Source organism: Ochotona curzoniae, unplaced genomic scaffold (assembly GCF_017591425.1).
Source record: "Ochotona curzoniae isolate NIBS_2020 unplaced genomic scaffold, NIBS_Ocur_1.0 contig_1071, whole genome shotgun sequence".
Lineage (NCBI taxonomy): Eukaryota > Metazoa > Chordata > Mammalia > Lagomorpha > Ochotonidae > Ochotona > Ochotona curzoniae.
The window spans coordinates 3,794,122-3,811,266 of record NW_024464939.1 but is presented as its reverse complement, the minus strand read 5'-3'; the positions used below and the strand labels follow the sequence as shown (position 1 = coordinate 3,811,266).

Genomic DNA, 17,145 nt, shown 5'->3' with positions numbered 1-17,145 from the left:
CCCTTCCCCCCCCCTCCCCTCCCCTCCCCCTCCCCGCCCCCCCCCTCCCCTCCCCTCCCCTCTCCCTTCCCTCCCCCTCCCCTCCCCTCCCCTTCCCCTCCCCTCTCCCTCCCCTCCCCTCCCCTTCCCCTCCTTTGCCCTTCCCTCCCCTCTCCCTTCCCTCCCCCTCCCCTCCCCCCTCCCCTCCCCTTCCCCTTCCCCTCCCCTTCCCCTTCCCTCCCCTCCCCTCCCCTTCCCCTCCTTTGCCCTTCCCTCCCTCTCCCTTCCCTCCCCTCCCCTCCCCTTCCCCTCCTTTGCCCTTCCCTCCCTCTCCCTTCCCTCCCCCTCCCCTCCCCTTCCCCTTCCCCTCCCCTTCCCTCCCCTCCCCTCCCCTCCCCTTCCCCTCCCCTTCCCCTTCCCTTCCCTCCCCTCCCCTTCCCCTCCTTTGCCCTTCCCTCCCCTCTCCCTTCCCTCCCCCTCCCCTCCCCTTCCCCTCCCCTCCCCTCCCCTTCCCCTCCCCTCCCTTCCCCTCCCCTCCCCTCCCCCACCCCTCCCCTCTCCCTTCCCTCCCCTCCCCTCCCCTCCCCTCTCCCTTCCCTCCCCTGTCCCTCCCCTCCCCTCCCCTCCCCTCCCCCCCCCCTTGATGGATTCCTCTACCTTGCTGCATTGCCACAGTTCAAGGATCCCCTGTGGTCATGGGTTCATGTCCTAGGTGTTCCGCTTCCCATCCAGCTCCCTGCTTGTGACCTGGGAAAGCAGATCAGGATGGCCCAAAGCTTTGTGACCCTACAACTGTGTGGGAGACCCAGAGAAGGCTCCTGGGCCCTGGCTTTGGATCTACTTAGCTCTGCTCATTGCAGCCACTTGGGGAATAAACCAGTGGATGAAAGATCTTTCTGTCTCTCCCTCTGTAAATCTGACTTTCCAATAAAGATAAGTAAATCTTAATAAACAAACAGAAAAGCAAAAAACATGTTTTATAGAGGCTAAGTACCACTGCGGGGAGCACATCCATATCCCATGTTCCAGGTCTTGTGCTGGAGTCCTGGCTCTGCCGCTTATTCCAGTCCTGTGCTGGTATGTACTGGGAGGTCCAGCTCTCTGGGTTGCTCCATTCACACACCGACGTGTGACTTGAGCCCTAGCACCTGGCCTGCACATGGTCCATTTCTGGCTGTTGAAGGTATTTGGGAACTGAACCATGAGTGGCATTCTCTTTTTCTCTACCTTTTAAGTAAGATTTCTTCTTTTTTTAAGAATAAAAACATTTGAGAGAAGATTTACACACTTGGGAATTTGGTGCAGCAGGTGAGCCAGAGGTGCTCAGAGTGAAGGCCTAGGTCTGCATATGGTGTCAACGTCTTCCTGTCATGCATCGTGGCAGGTGGCAGGCTGGCTCAGCTGCTTGAGTCCTTGCTGGGATCCCTGGATTGAGCGTCTGGCTTGGATCTGGACTGCTCCTAGATGTTGTAGACAGTTGGGAGTGCCTCAACTTCTTTCTCTGCCTCTGAAATTAAAAAAAAAAAAATTAAATGTAAGATTTATATACACTTGAACAACAAAATTCTGAAAGAAAAGAGGTGAAGGGGAATTCCCTTTATTTTTAATAGGGAGAATCAAGACACTTTTAAAAAATGCATATTTCTTTATTTGAAAGCCAGATGGCACACAGAGAGCGTGATCTTCCATGTATTTATTTAGTCCCCAAATGGCCACAAAGGGCTGGGTTAGGCTGAAGCCATGGGCCAGGACCCCCATCTTCATCTCCCACATGGGGAGCCATTTCTGATCCCAAGCGTGTTACCAGGAGGCTGGAACTGAAGCAAAGTGTCTGGGACTCAAGCCAGCACTCCCATATGGGATGCAGATGTTGCAAGCTTAACATTGCTGTGCCAGTTATTTTTATTTTGCTTTTGCCCGTACAGGTCAGGGAATATGTCTGGCCTTGTGATGTCTCAGGTGTATGGGGTTGATGCTGGGGCATGGTAAGCTGTGTAAACTGTGACCTAACACTAGAGTTCTGGGAATGTTTCCTGAGGAAATCAGCACTCTGGTGAGCTACAGGAACTTTTGATCCAGTAAATGTAGAGCTTTAAAAACTAAGAACAGAGACCAGCATTGTGTCTTGATGGGGGAAGCTGCCACCTGCAACACCAGCATCTTGCGTGGGTAGTGGCTTGAGTCCTGGCTGATCTGTCCTGATTCAGCTCCCTAGGAAAAGATTCTTGGTCCCCTACCACCCACATGGGAGACCCACATGAAGCTCTTGGCTTGTTTCCTGGCTGTGTGGCCATCTGGGGAATTAACTAATGGGTGAAAAATCTCAATTCTAATCTTTCATTCTGCAATTTTGACTTTCAAATAAATTAATCTTTCTTAAAAAATTTAGTTTGCCCATATTGTAAAATGCTTAAATAGGATGCCGTTATTTATGTAATTAAAAAATGTTTAAACAGACACCAATATTTGCAGGTACAGGGTCTAAAAACACAACAGAAACTTTATGGTGGTAAAAGTTAATTTGTTTTTGTTCATCTCCATATTGATCTTTTTTAATTTGCAGTTTAAAAACTGGGCACAGGGGTCCTGGCAGCATGGCCTAGCAGCTGAAGTCCTCGCCTTGAACGTGCCGGGATCCCATATGGGCACTGGTTGTAATCCTGGCAGCTCCACTTCCCATCCAGCTCCCTGCTTGTGGCCTGGGAAAGTAGTCGAGGATGGCCCAAAGCTTTGGGACCCTGCACTCGTGTGGGATACCAGGAAGAAGTTCCTGGATCCTGGCTTCGGATCGGCATATCATCAGCCATTGCGCTCACTTGGGGAGTGAATCATTGGACGGAAGATCTTGCTCTCTGTCTCTCCTCCTCTCTGTATATCTGACTTTCCAATAAATAAATAAATCTTTTTTAAAAAAAAGTGGACACAAGGCCAGGAAGAGTGGTTCTGCCTGCAGCCTTGTCCACTGGCTCTTACTGGAATGTTTGGTTGTCCAGCTTGTCACCCAGGGCTCTCCTGGCTAAGACATGCCCCAGAGCCTCAGCTGCTGAGCATGGACATGGCCCAGGGTGGTGACACAGTGGTGACCTAGCAACATCCTCTCCTGGCAGGACAGATCCCATACCTGCTCCCCAGTGAGTGTGCCACAGTCTTCTCAAGTCTGAGTCTTGGTTACCTGTGACATGGGAGTTTGGCCTGGTGACCACAGCTCCAAGTCTAGAGTCCTGCAGTTCTGTCATTGTTATTGTTGAGGGGAATGTTTTGCTCAGGGTAGGTGTCTGATAAAGACATGCTCAGGACCTGAGAGTGTGTCCAGAAGTTCTGGGCTTGAAAGACTCAGAGCCTTGACTTGTGACAGAGTTGCATCTCAGTTATCCTGCCATGAGACAATCCTGCTGAGCAGGGCTGGATTTGCTGTTGCAGGGGTCTGTAGCCTTCGGGGACGTGGCCGTGTTCTTCAGCCAGGATGAGTGGTTGCACCTGGACTCTGCCCAGCGCCGCTTGTACCGGGAGGTGATGCTGGAGAACTACAGCAACCTGCTGTCAGTTGGTAAGGAGCAGGCGAGGGCAGCGTCTGAGGGCTGTGGCCACCTCACACCATGGATTCGGGGCATGGCAGTTGCTTTTCCTCATGTCTGTACAGAGTGGGCTCACCTTGGCAGAGGAGAGTGCATTGTGCTGCTCCTGTCTCCTGGCCACCTTCCCCACCCAGCTCTTTCCCCTAATCCTACAGAGAGAAGTGCATAGCCCACATCCTGCCTTTGTGCCTGAGACAGCTTGTGACCCTGCTCCAGAGCCCAGTGTTTAGCCTTGTCTCAGCCAGTCATTTCTATCCTTGCAGTGCCCTTGGCCCTCTGTGAACTCTATGCCTTTGGGTGAGAGCAAACAGTGGTAGTGCCAGCCCCTGAGACCCGCCAGCTGTTGCTCTGTCTGAAATCACCTGCCAGCCTAACTGGGCCCCTCTCCAGCCTTGAAGTTTGTTATCACAGGCCTGATTGATAAGGTCAGGACACCCGAGGCACCACCCCTAAAAGTGGGAAAGGAATGTTGAGGTACTCAATGTTGCCCCAGCTCCCTGTTATTTTGTATAAAATCTTGACCCTTCTGCTGTTGCATTAAGAACACTCTGTGCTACATTGGTGCCCAGGTCACCTGTCTGCCCTGATGTGGAAACTCCTGAAGGAGTTGCCCCGATGAACTCTCACTTTTATATGGAGCTTCCTTCATTTTTTGGTCTCAGGATTCTGTCCTGGTTGGGAAAACATTACATGATGTGCCAGTATTCCGATAGTTGGCATGGGCAGAGAGGCCGTGAAAGGGAGAAGTCTGCAGCCTCTGGGAATAATCCCAGGTTGTCCCACAGGCTTGGTGTGTTGAGATGTGATGGGAGAAGTCTGTCTTTAGAGGTCAACCCTAGGTTTTCTAAACAAAGGTACAGATGACATGTGCTGTCTTCTAGCTCCTACTAAAGGGATTTTTCCCCCTTATGTCCTGATGGTGTTCTGGAGCTTTTTCTACTGGATTCTGCTTCTCAAGGTTATTGTGTTTTGTGTAGTCATCTTTCCGTTTCTATTTGCACATGCAAAACTGGCAGATAACTTTGTACCGACCTCAGTACACCGTGACAGCTTGATGCCTACCTGCTCCAATTTGCCCTCTCACTTAGTCGATCTAATGTTGATGTTTACATAGTTGAGAAGGGTGTATGCCCATGTGAACCACCAGTTAGGATGCAAAGGCTCAAGGAATGAAGGAAAATGGAAGAGACAACTGCTTCTAATCTTCCTCTCTCTTCTTCCTGTATCTGGGGAAAGGTAGGAGAGAGGCGAAGAAGGCTGCTCCTAGCAGCCTAACCATACTAGTACCGAGGCTGTAGGATGGTCACACAATGTCATCCTAGGGTCTCTGAATGGAGTCTATTCAGAGGGTACTCTGGCTCAGTCCATCACCCACATCTGCCCACACAAACACTGTTCATTACATTTGCCTAGTCAGTTCTGTTCCCAGCCTCTTACATACAAACCAATGGATGCTGCATCCCAGCCTAATCCTGCCAATACACACCTGGCCCTCATGTAAGCTGCCTGGAATTGTAGCCCAGCCCAGTCTGTCCCACACCCCATCCTGGTTTTCACATCTGCCAGTGGATGTTATGAACTGGCCCAGCCAGGCCGGCCCCTTGACCTGACCCACATGTATGTTGGCAAGTACTGTAACCTGGTCTGCACTGGGCTGCTCCCGGCCTCAGTTCTCGCACTTACCAGCTGGGACTGCATCCTGACAGAAGAGTTCCCTAAGCTGCTCTATCAAGTCACCTCTAAGTCATAGAACTTGTGCACACCAGTGGGTTCTTGGCCCAGCCTGCCTTGGCCCACCTCTAGTCCCAGCAGGTATGGCAGCCTTGCCCAACTGGCTCACACCCACTCCAGCTCTTACCATTGGGTGCTGCAGCCCAGCCCTGCGTGTCCCAATCCCAGACCTGGCAGCTTTCATGTGGTTCAGCAGGAACCAAGACCTAGCCAAGCTCGTTCTATACCCACTCTGGCAGGTGCTGGAACCCAGTCTGGTCTGGCACTCCCTGACCTAGTCAACACCCATACTGAGGGGTACTGCAGCCATGTCCAGCCTAGGTCACTGCCCCCATTCCAGTTCATGCTCACCAGTGGGAACTGCAGCCCAGCTGGGTCTCTTCTTAGTTCCCTTGCCACACCCGTTTCCAGCCACAAATCCTGTTCATACATGCTGGTGGTTGCTCTGACCCAACACGGCATAGCCCATTTCCCAGCTTGGCTTTTGCCATTGGATGCTGCAGCTTGGCCTATGTTGGCCCACCCTAACTTCCAACTCTTGCTGGTGGGTGCTACAGTCTAGCTTTGCCCAGCTTGCTCCCATCCCTGGCTTTCATGCAGTCTGGAAGGTGTGGTAGCCTAACCTGGTTTGGTCTGCACTTTCTGGCTCCTGTGCATGCCAATGTGCTACTGTCTGACCTGATCCTTGCTGTTGCCCTCCTTGTCCCTCAACCCCAGCCAGACCACACACCTGCTGAGAAGTGGAAAAACCTTGTCTCGCCTGACCAACACCTAGCCATGTTTCACGTGCTGACCAGCAGGAGCTACCGCTCACAAAAGGAGTTCTCCAAGTTCCCCCCGGCCCCATGCCCACTCCCAGACCCAGAACTCACACATGGTAGCAGATGCTAGGCCCTTACCCAGCACAGTCTGCACCCCAGTCCTGGCCTCTGTGTGTGCTGGTAGATGTTGGGGCCTGGCCCGCCCCACTCCCTGTTCATGAGTGCACCTGTGGATGTTGCATCCTGGACCAGCCCAGCCTGTTCCAAACCCCAGTACCCATGAATGTTGGTGAGTTCCATGGTCTTACCTAATTTGACCTGTTCACCCCCAGCTTTTGAGAAAACCAGTGGATATTGCAGTCCTGCAGAGGTGAGCCCTCATATCCGCCACAGAATCTGCCCCAGACTTTCTTTTCTTGCATACTAGTTAGTGCCGTAGCCCAGCCTAATGTGACCCATCCCCTGGTCCGACACTCACTGGTGGATAATGTGGTTTACCCCTGCCAGGTAGGTTCCACGGCCCTAGCTTTAGTGTGTGCTGGTGGGTGGTGGTTGGGGCCCAGCTTAGGCCTCCTGCATGGCCGAGTATATTGGTCTGACCCAGAAAACTCCTCTAGCTTTCCTCTTCAAAACCACTTGGCCTCAGCCCTTTGCTTCCCTGCAAGTACGGTGGCCTTGTTGATAGAAGTCTACCTGAAGTGATTTCTTACTTGCAACATACACCCTAAGCAGTTCCCCTTCCCACGTATCTCCATACCCCCTTCTCTGAGCAATTCAGTCCTCACACCCAGGAGCACATGGATCCCCAGTCTGGTCTTCCAGTGGGATGGTACACTGGCCTGGAGCTCTGCCCACCCACCTGGGACCCAAGGATGTGTGGGAGTCCCCAGGCCTCATCCACCAGCACACCACACCAGCGTGTCAACCCTGGAACCTTACCCTGACACACCTGCCCATGTCACCCAAGGTACACCATGCAGCATGATAACTTAGGGTCTCCCCCACCTACTACCCCTTTGCAGAACCCAAACGTGTGAGCAGTTCCCCAGGCCACAGAGCCCGTGGAAGGACGGTGCCGGTGGCTCCGTAGCATTGATTCCCTACATATTTGTAAATAAATGCCATAACCCAGGCTCTCCCCTCAGCTCTCCCTCACATTGCTTAAAATCTTGCCTCTTTAATTCTTCATGAAAACACCCTGCTACAGCTGCACCTAGATTGGCTATCCACCTTAGTCTAGAATTTCATATGTAATCAACTTACTCTTAAAACTTCCTTCTTCAGTCTTGGGATTCCTTGCTCTGCCAGTATGGCCGCTCACATCTTCTTGTTCATGAACAGGGATCCTGTTCTCCAAGCCAAAGGTCATCTCCCAGTTAGAACAAGCTGATCCATGGCTGGTGAAAAAGGAAGTGCCTCGTGGTACCTGTGCAGGTGAGTAACAGCACTGCTGGGGACTGGGTGTGGCATTTGCTGACAGTCTTGGTACAGTTGTGGAACACTGGCTGCCAGACCAGGTGGCAAACACTAGGAAGGGCAGGGTCCTTCTCTACTTTTTGATTACTTAGTCATGAATTTCAGAAGGAGAGTCAAACTTACCAGTATTCATTGTATTTTTGTAAGAAATCTCTTTTTTTTTTGCTAGCAGAGAAGCTCTTTAATGAGTAGTGGCTTCAAGCCACCAGGACACAGGCTCCCCCAATGTCCTTAATCTTCTCCTCAGCTCTTATACTGAAGAATTTGGCTTTGACAATGACTGGGAGCTTTGGGAGCTTTCCTTTCCCCAGAACTTTGTAGTAGCCCGACTGGACCACGTCCATGATGGGGGCTGCTCCCATCTTGTTATTGGCAGCGTTCATCCGGGTCTGCTCACTGACCAGCGTCCACAGCTTATCCAGGTTGACAGCTGGGCAGACACTCTGTTTCTGCTTCAAGTGGAACTTCAACTTTCCCAGAGTAACCTGGATGATATTTGTCGAAGTTGATCCTGGGGTGATACATGCCACCAACATTCCCCAGCCTGCTGGGTGCTTCCAGTGCTTGCCAGTGCAGTGGTGGTCATGGCTCATGTGGCCGCGCAATTTCTGTGTCTTCCTCAGTCTGGATGGCATGTCGGCTGCCGAGTAGAAAGGGAGGTGTCTTCCAATTTTTAGGATATTTAATGTGGGATATAAAATGTGCATGGTTTTTTGTTTTGTCTTGTTTTTTTTTTTTTTATCTTTTGTTTGTTTAAGGATTTATTTATATGAAAGGCAGAGTTACAGAGAGAGAGCAAGAGAGAAACAGAGACAGGTATTCCATCTGCTGGCTCACTCCTCAAATGGCCACAATGGCTAAAATTGGGCCATGTTGAGGCCAGAGCTTCTTCAGGTCTTCCACATGGGTACAGGAGCCCAAACACTTTTTTGTCCTCTGCTGTTTTCCCAGATGCATTAGCAGGGCGCTGGTTCGGCATGGAGCATCTAGATTCAAGCTGGTGCCCATATGGGATGATGGCAATTCAGGAAGGTGTTTAACTGGCCATGCCACAACACAGGTCTCCGTGTATTTTGTAATTCTTACATCTTGCACATTTTTCTTTGCTTTTCTAGATTTTCTTCTAGTGATTTGGAGTTTTGTTGTCATTTGTAACTCATCCATGATACATGGTTCAGTAGAATAACAGCAACAAAACATCAATACGTAGAAGGAGTTGGATACCTTTGTAGGAGTGTATATAGACATGGGAGATGGAGGGTGGTTGTAGTGAAGGGGTGCAAGGATGGTCTTGAAACAGAAGGTCTAGAAACCCTGGCCAGGCCTTCTTCAGTCTGTTGGTGAGAGGTGTCATAGCCTGTCTCCCAGGCCTTGCCCTCAGTCTCTGCTCCCAGCTGTTGCCCTTCCTTGCCTCTGCCTTTGTCTTGGCACCAAGGGCTGGCTACTCAGTACACAGCACTTTTTTCTCCCTGTGTCAGTTCAGTCTCCTGTTCCATTCTTGAATTCTTTATTTGTGTCATTTTGGATTGACAAGTAATTTTTTTCTTTTTTTTTTTTTTAATTAAAAGCCTTCTTACTATTATTTTAGTATTGTTAAATAGTAGAGACGCCATGTGAGTCTCCAATTAGGGTGGGGAGGACTGAGGTATGGAAGAGGGTGGGTGGGACAGATGTTTTAAATTTTTTGCCTCTGTGCATGGGGTAAGAGGTGCTGCTTGCTATCAGACTACGTCAGCACTCAGGAAGGGGAGTACTCATTTGATGACATCAGAGACCCAAAGTGTGGATGAATCTTTTAAGATTTTTATTTTTGTTGGAAAGTCAGATTTACAGAGAGGATGAGAGACAGAGGAAGTTCTTCCATCCGCTGATTTACTCCCCAAGTGACTGCAACAGCTGGTGCTGAGCCAATCTGAAGTCAGGAGCTAGGAGCTCTCTCCAGATGTCCCATGTGGGTACTGGGCCTCGACTGCTTTCCTAGGCCACAAGCAGGTATGGGAAGCATGGCCACCGTGATTAGAACCTGCGCCAGTACAGGATTCTTCAAGGCGAGGACTTCAGCTGCTAGGCCACTATACCTGGCCCGGTGGGGATAATTCTAAGACATCTTTGGCTCTGTTACACCAGAGCTGAGAAAGACTTTCCATGGTCTGTTGGTTGACCAAGTCCAGCTTAGTGCATGCATAGGCTCAGGAACATGTGGCAAAGCTTGGCCAGGAAAGTGATCCAACCGGTTCTGCTTTCCATCCTCTAACAAGGTATTCAACTTCCTCTGCTGACCTAGATGAGCTGGCTGTCATGCCCCTTGTGTGCCTCTAGACATGCTGACCACTGCTTGGGCATCAGCAACTGAAGAGGCCCAGTCCCTACATTTGCATTCCCAGACCACATATCTTGTGATTTTCCCTGTGGCCAGGGTTTGAGTCCAGCCATCTAGAAGGGGAGTTCCCCAAGAAACTTCTCCCGGGGTGACCTCAAACTTGACTCTTGTGTATGCCAGCCAGTGCAGTGTCAGATTTCATCCATCACTTGCACCAGCCGATGCACATGCTGATGAGTGTAGCTACCTGATCAGTTCTGTTCTAGCCCCATCTCTCACGGGAGCTGATGGATACCATGGCTTAGCCTAGCCCATCAAAGACCCAAGGCTTCATGCACACTAGCAGGTACCCATGGCCTAGTCAGGATGACCCTCAATAACTTCCACCAGGCCCACCTCCAACCCTAGTTCTCAATAACTTCCACCAGGCCCACCTCCAACCCTAGTTCTCAATAACTTTCACCAGGCCCACCTCCAACCCTAGTTTTTCCATGTGCTGGCATGTGCTGTTACCTAGCCTGATATGTCCACATCCATGAGTGCTGCAGCTTAGCTCAGCCCAGCCTACCCCTAGACCCAACCAACATATATGCCAGTGGGTGCTGCTGCCTTGACCAGCTTGGCTCGACCCCAGCCCTGGCTCTCATGTTCCTCAGCAGGAGTTGTGGCCCAGCAGGGAAATGCCCACAGTTCCCCTACCAGACTCATTCCCAGCTCCAAATCTTGGGTCTGCCAAGGTTACTGACTTCTGTTCAGACCTGGAACTTGCTAGTGGGTGTTGCGGCCTGGCCTGACTAGCCCAGCCCAGGTCTCCTGTGTGAGTGAGTTCCTTGGCCTCACCCCGATATGCCCTTTAGTTTCCACCCTCTAAACCATTGCATCTCAGCTCCCTCTCCTAGCTGTGAGTGCAGTGGCCTGGACAGGAAAGTCCCCAGAAGTCATTCACCCCTCTTAGACACGCTCTCAGCAGCTGCCGCTACAGTATGTCTCCAGGCCCCCTTCCTCAGACAATCTGCAGCCTCCAACGTGGGGCCCACGTGACGTGTCCTGGCCTGGTGTTCCCCACCTTCCCCCTTTTCTTTAAAAAGAAAAAACACTGGTATAGTTAACAAAAAATTGACATTGACCTGGCCACAAAGCCTGCCAGCTCTTTGGCCTCTTTTCTCCCAGCAGTGTAACACTTGCCTAGGTACAAGACAGCCGCCTATAGCTGGGGGAACCAAGAATTTTCTCACAGTTTTCAGAAACTGTTAACCGTGATTATTTGTGTATGCCCAAAATCAGTTCTTCCTTCTCTGAAGATTGTGTTTTTGATCAGGAATCTTGGTTTTTTTTTTTTCTATCCAGACTGTCCCGACTTTACACCTCTGTTAGACACTGAGTGTTGATTAAAGGCACTCTGTTACTCGGATTCTCCGTCCTGTACAAAACCTTCTGTCTGGTGTCTGAGAGGGTCTCTGATTTGTCTTTGGAACTCAGAAAATGTCTTAGATGGTTTCAAGGACTGTTTATTTCCCTAATGTTGTGAAAGGGCCCATTTAGTCCTTTGTTTTGGATACTTCTGTCCTTTTTTGAACTTGAGAAATCTTTTGTAGCCACTGTATATTTGTTTGTATTCTGCTACATGCCATCAACAAATTGAGGGAAGTGACTGTGAGGCTTAGGATACGAGAAAGATCAGAAAGGAACTCTCTAGAAAGCGAATATATCTGAAAGAAAGACCAAAATGGCATCAATAAGTGACTTTCTGCTTTGGCTCCAAGCTTTCTGGTTAGTGAAAAAAATCATTAATATCAAATTTATTCTATAATTTGTGTAATATACATGATATTGTAAAAATAAAACAGGCCCGGCAGCATGGCCTAACGGCTAGAGTCCTCACCTTGAACGTGCCAGAATCCCATACGGGTGCCAGTTTTAGTCCCGGCAGCTCTACTGCCTATCCAGCTCCCTGCTGTGGCCTGGGAAAGCAGTCAGGGACGGCCCAGGGCCTTGGGACTCCCGTACCCATGTGGGAGACCTGGAGGAAGTTCCTGGATCCTGGCTATGGATCGGCATAGCATTGGCCATTGTGGTTGCTTGGGGAGTGAATCATTGGACGGAGGATCTTTCTCTCTGTTTCTCCTCCTCTCTATATATCTGACATTCCAATGAGAATAAAAGAAATCTTTGAAAAAATAAAGAAAGAAAAGAAAAAGCCACCTCACCTGCAGAGTTACTGACCATGGTGAACACTGTTGGTATTTTATTCTTGATCCCCGTGGAGGGGATCAGCCTGCCGTGACCAGCCTGAAGCAGGGACAGCTGAGTTCCAACCCTTGTGTATTTTTAAAGTGAAAATGATTTTTACTGTACAGAAAATTACTGTGAGCTAATTCCCTCATAAAGGGCTGATAATTTTTGTGTGACATGGTTGTGGGTGAACCACTGTCAGTTGCATAGTTTTTATAACTATTATCTTTTGTTTCCTTTTTATTGAGAAAATAAGAATATGTCTTGTTTCGTATAACTCATCTCGTTTGACACAGTGATTCCCTTTCTGGCACTGTGACCTGGGTGAGAAGGTAGATGGGCGCAGAGCAGCTCTGCAGAGCACGGTCTCCCTCTGCAAGGGTCACAACGTGGCTTTCATGTCTGTGGACCTGCCCCGCCCAGTGCTCGGGACCCTCTGAGTCCTCCCCCACTTCCTCTCCATGCTGTGTTCCTGGAAACATCCTGAGTGTACCTACCTCTTTCCATCCCCACCTTGGCATTCCAGTGCCAGCTCTGCGCAGAAAATACCGCAGCCTCCCGAGGACCCCTCTGCACGTGCTCTTGTTCTGTGTCCTCTGCCTCCTCTCTCACCTCCACTTTGATACACCCAGCAGCCAGAGTGATTCTTTGTAAACACAACTGTATGCTACTACGTTGCTTCTAGTCTCTAGGATGTGTAATAAAGGAATTCCCAATGCTTTCTTGCGTCCCCTGATGTGCTGCGTGGTGCAGCCTCTACCTGCCTATTTTCCTACTAGATGCCACCTGCGCCTGTTCCCTCTGCTTCAGCCTCACTGCACTTCTTCACTTTGGGGACCACAGAGGCCTTGTGCCCCTTAGGATCTTGTGATAGCTGTTCTTTTTGACCGGAATCCTCACTGTACCCAATCTTTGCCTGACTAGCTCTTGGTAGTAAAACCTCATCTTTCGTTTCATTTTCTCATCAGTTTGTTAAAAATGTTAGTATCCTTTTGTTTGTTTTTTAAAGTTGGCATCACCCTAGCAGCTCTTTAGTGGTTTGGTGACCGAGTGTTTGCCAGTATTCTCCAACTAGAACACAACACTTAGAAGAGGAGGCCCTCGTGTGGCTGTTTCTGTCATTTCCATCTTGACACTGTGATCCACAGTCAAGTAGATAGTGCACAAGTGAGTCTCCGTCCCAGTGTAACTTGCAGCAGTCTGGTGCGACCCAGTGTTTCTCAGAGCTCTCTTGGGGCGGTGGCCCATCCACACCTCACTTTGAGCCGCTCTACAGTGCTGCCCTTGACGTTCCTGCACCGGTGGCTGACCTGGGAGACGAAGCCGCGTAATCCCACAGGCTGCTCAGGCCTGGTGACCTGCTCTCAGCCCTGCGTGTGCTCTGAGGCCGCCAGTCCCCGTCCAGGGGTCTTCTCACCCAGGCATCTCTGCTGTCTAGCTCTTGTCTCTTGTCCTGGTTCCCGTACTTTCTTGGGATGTGAGGTTATTTGTTTGCTATCCTTGTGTATTTTGGTGTCACTTTTCTTTATTCCAGTGCAAAAGACACTCATACGTCATGTTTATTTTAGGATGGGAGAGCTTCTTTGAAGCCACAGTTTCAGAAGAAACAAATCAGGAAGTCATGAAAAAAGCCACAAATGGTCCTTTAGACTTTGTGTCCTACATACATGACAGCTGGCTAGAGAAGCAACAAGGCAAGAAGCACCTTTTTAGGGAAGCATTAGCTGTCCTCAAGAAAGCCCACGCAAAAGAGAGGAGCTTTAATGGGCTTGAGCCTGGGAAAAATCTTGATCTGAAGTCCTCACTTACCAGGAAGCCTGGAGCTGCTTCCCGAAGAAGGAAACCCAGTGCCCAGCAGCGCTCAGTTCTCATGAAACAGCTGCGAGTTAGCACTGTGCGCAGATGCTACAAGTGCAACAGCTGTGGCAAGGTCTTCCTCCACAGTTCTTCCTTGAGCAAGCACCAAAGAATCCACACTGGAGAGAAGCTCTATAAGTGTAAAGAATGCAGGAAAGCCTTTAGCCAGAGCTCTTCCCTGACCCAGCACCTGCGAGTGCACACCGGGGAGAAGCCTTACATCTGCCACGAGTGTGGGAAGGCCTTCAGTTTCACCACGTCTCTAATCGGGCACCAGCGGATGCACACCGGAGAGAGGCCCTACAAGTGTAAGGAGTGTGGGAAGACGTTTAAAGGTAGCTCATCCCTGAATAACCACCGGCGGATCCACACCGGAGAAAAGCCCTATAAGTGCAACGAATGCGGGAGGGCCTTCAGTCAGTGCTCGTCTCTCATCCAGCATCACAGGATTCACACCGGAGAGAAGCCATATGAGTGCGGGCAGTGTGGGAAAGCCTTCACCTCCATTTCGCGGCTCAGCCGGCACCACCGCATCCATACAGGAGAGAAGCCCTTTCACTGTCGCGAGTGTGGCAAGGTGTTCAGTTACCACTCGGCCCTCATCATCCACCAGAGGACGCACACTGGAGAGAAACCGTACGCCTGCAAGGAGTGTGGCAAAGCCTTTAGCCAGAGCTCAGCACTCGTGCAGCATCAAAGAATCCACACTGGGGAAAAGCCCTACACTTGCGACAAATGTGGGAAGGCCTTCTCCTGGATCTCCCGGCTCAATATCCATCACAGGACTCACACAGGCGAGAAACCTTATCATTGCAAAGAATGTGGGAAAGCTTTCAGTTCCCACTCAGCAGTGAATACTCACCGCAAAATTCACACTGGGGAGAAACCTTACAAATGCAATGACTGTGACAAAGCCTTCAACCAAAGCTCAGCTCTGATTCAGCACCAGAGGATCCATACCGGGGAGAAACCCTTCCACTGCAAGGTGTGCGGCAAGGCCTTCCGGCAGAGCTCCTCGCTCATGACACACACGAGAATCCACACGGGGGAGAGGCCTTACAAGTGCCAAGTGTGCGGCAAGGCATTCAGTCAGAGCTCGTCTCTGACTAATCACCAGCGGACTCACAGCCGAGAAGACGTGTGAATCAAGTGCACGTGGAGATGTTCCAGCTGAAACTCAGCCCATACAAGGATGTAGAATGCATCCTGAGGAAGCAGTGATGCAGAGGAGGCTGGGGACCAGCCCTTAGAAGTGTGAGGCTTCCTGACGAATGTAAAATGTCTTGTTGTATGTGCTTAACTTATTGCCGACTGCAGACTCCAGAATGTGTAAGCCCGGAAGGTCGGGATTCTCTTCCTTGCTGGTAATGTTTGCTAACGGTGCCAGCGTTCACGCTTCACTAGGAAGCTGCTGAGTTATCCAAACTTTGAGAAATCCAGGAATCCATTTTGAAGCTCCATGCAAGTGTTCTGCAAGCCAGTGACACAAGAAAGAAATGTTTTTGGAAAAGAAATGGTACATAGGTGACCTATAGCTACCTCACTGTCACTAAAAAAAGGAATATTTTTTAATAAGCTGAAAGCAGATTCTGTACTTGTTTGCTGTTACGATATTTGGGTTGTTTCTCTGCCTTCTGTGCCATTCACTTTAGAAGAAAATTACCCTGTCACTAGGAAGGATGCTGTCCTTTGATTTTTCTTCTTAACTACCAGATCTCAATTTTACAGTCATCTTTCAGTCACAAAATACATGGCATTTCACTTGCCTTTCTACAATAGGTATTCATTTTTTTCCCCTTGCTGCGTTGGAGATGTAAAGTTTCTTCTGACAGTTATTCTGTGGACATTTCCATTGGCTATGAGTGTTGTTGCTGAGCCTCTCATGGTGGCCCCCGGGACAGGCCTGCTGTCTGCAGCTCTCTGGTTGCTGACCAGCATGCAGACTAGGAGCACCAGCAGCTCAGGTCCTCCCTGAACAGGCAGTGAGCTCAGTGGTTTCTCCTGCTCCCCCCTTCCCACACCACACAGGGCTCACTCCCTGCTTTCAGCCAGCCACTGGCAAATCATCAGGCTCTAAATGCTGATGCTGTTTCCTCCTGAGACTGAACTCGAGTCCTTCAACAACCCAAGTGACCCATTTCCACACCTCTCATGTGAAAATCAGATTAGCAATCTAAAGTGTGACCTTACAAGTCTTATTGTTGAGCCTTACAAAACCACTCTCCAGTTCTGCCAAGTTTACTTGGGCAAAACTTACTAAGGGGTGAAGAACCTGTTTTTTTAAAGAATCACTTATTCCCCCCCCACTCCAGTTGTAATTGTTTTATTTTGATAATCTTTACATAGTTGATTAGGGCACAAATGGTCAAGGGACTCATTGATTTTGATTAGGCAGATTTACAGAGAGAAGGAGAAACAGAAAGATCCTCCACTCTGCTCTACTCCCCAAATGGCTGCAGTGATTGGAGCAAAGCCGATCCAAAGCCAGGAGCCTCCTCCAGGTCTCCCTCAGAGGATGCAGGGGCTCAAGGACTTGGGCCATCTTCTGGCCTTTTTCCATTGTTTCAGCAGGGAGCTGGGTTGGAACTGGTGCCCATATGGAATGCTGGCATTGCAAGGAGGTGATGGCTTAAGCCATTATACCACAATGCTGCCTGTGCCAAAAAGACATTTAAAATGTTAAAATGCTCTATGATTTAATGATTTGAAAGAAGGTGAACCTGAGAAGAATATAAAAATAGGGAAGCACTTCTTGTGAAGGTAGCATAAGGAAATATTTCTTCAGTTATTTGACTCAAAGTAAAAACTAGAAATCAAAAGACAACTAAATTAAGGATGAAAATTCAGATAATATTTTCAACAAATAATATGCAACGAGATTTACAGTCTAGGCTATGAATAGTGAGAGGATATTTGCAACCCAGAAAAGAATTTGTACACATAAAAGCAGTGTCATGAAGAAACAAACAACCTCAAAGCTGGGTTTAAAAAAGGGAACAAATGCTCAGTTCTAGGGGATGGGAGGGAAGATGGTTGTATCCCATGAATCATGAGGGAAATGCAAATTAGAACATCTCATTGTAGAATCGATGTGATGCCTTAATTGGCTGATCCACTGCAAAGTGGCAACATCCCAAATGAGTGCCAGTTCGTGGGGGAGCAGCGAGCTCATACGCATGGCAGTGTGACTGTCTACATCTTGTTGAGTTGCAAA

At 49.6% G+C, this 17,145-nt stretch overlaps 1 protein-coding gene and 1 pseudogene across 1 annotated transcript; one reads left to right on the top strand and one right to left on the bottom strand.

Moving 5' to 3' along the window:
* Window positions 1-2,861: 2,861 nt before the first annotated feature.
* On the top strand, window positions 2,862-15,608 carry ZNF879 (zinc finger protein 879). The gene is made up of 3 exons (XM_040993454.1): window positions 2,862-3,526; window positions 7,388-7,480; window positions 13,643-15,608. Exons 1-3 carry the CDS (start codon window positions 3,493-3,495, stop codon window positions 15,073-15,075), a joined length of 1,560 nt encoding a protein of 519 aa, XP_040849388.1. The 5' UTR covers window positions 2,862-3,492; the 3' UTR covers window positions 15,076-15,608.
* Window positions 7,690-8,157, bottom strand: LOC121165038 (annotated as a pseudogene).
* Window positions 15,609-17,145: the final 1,537 nt, after the last annotated feature.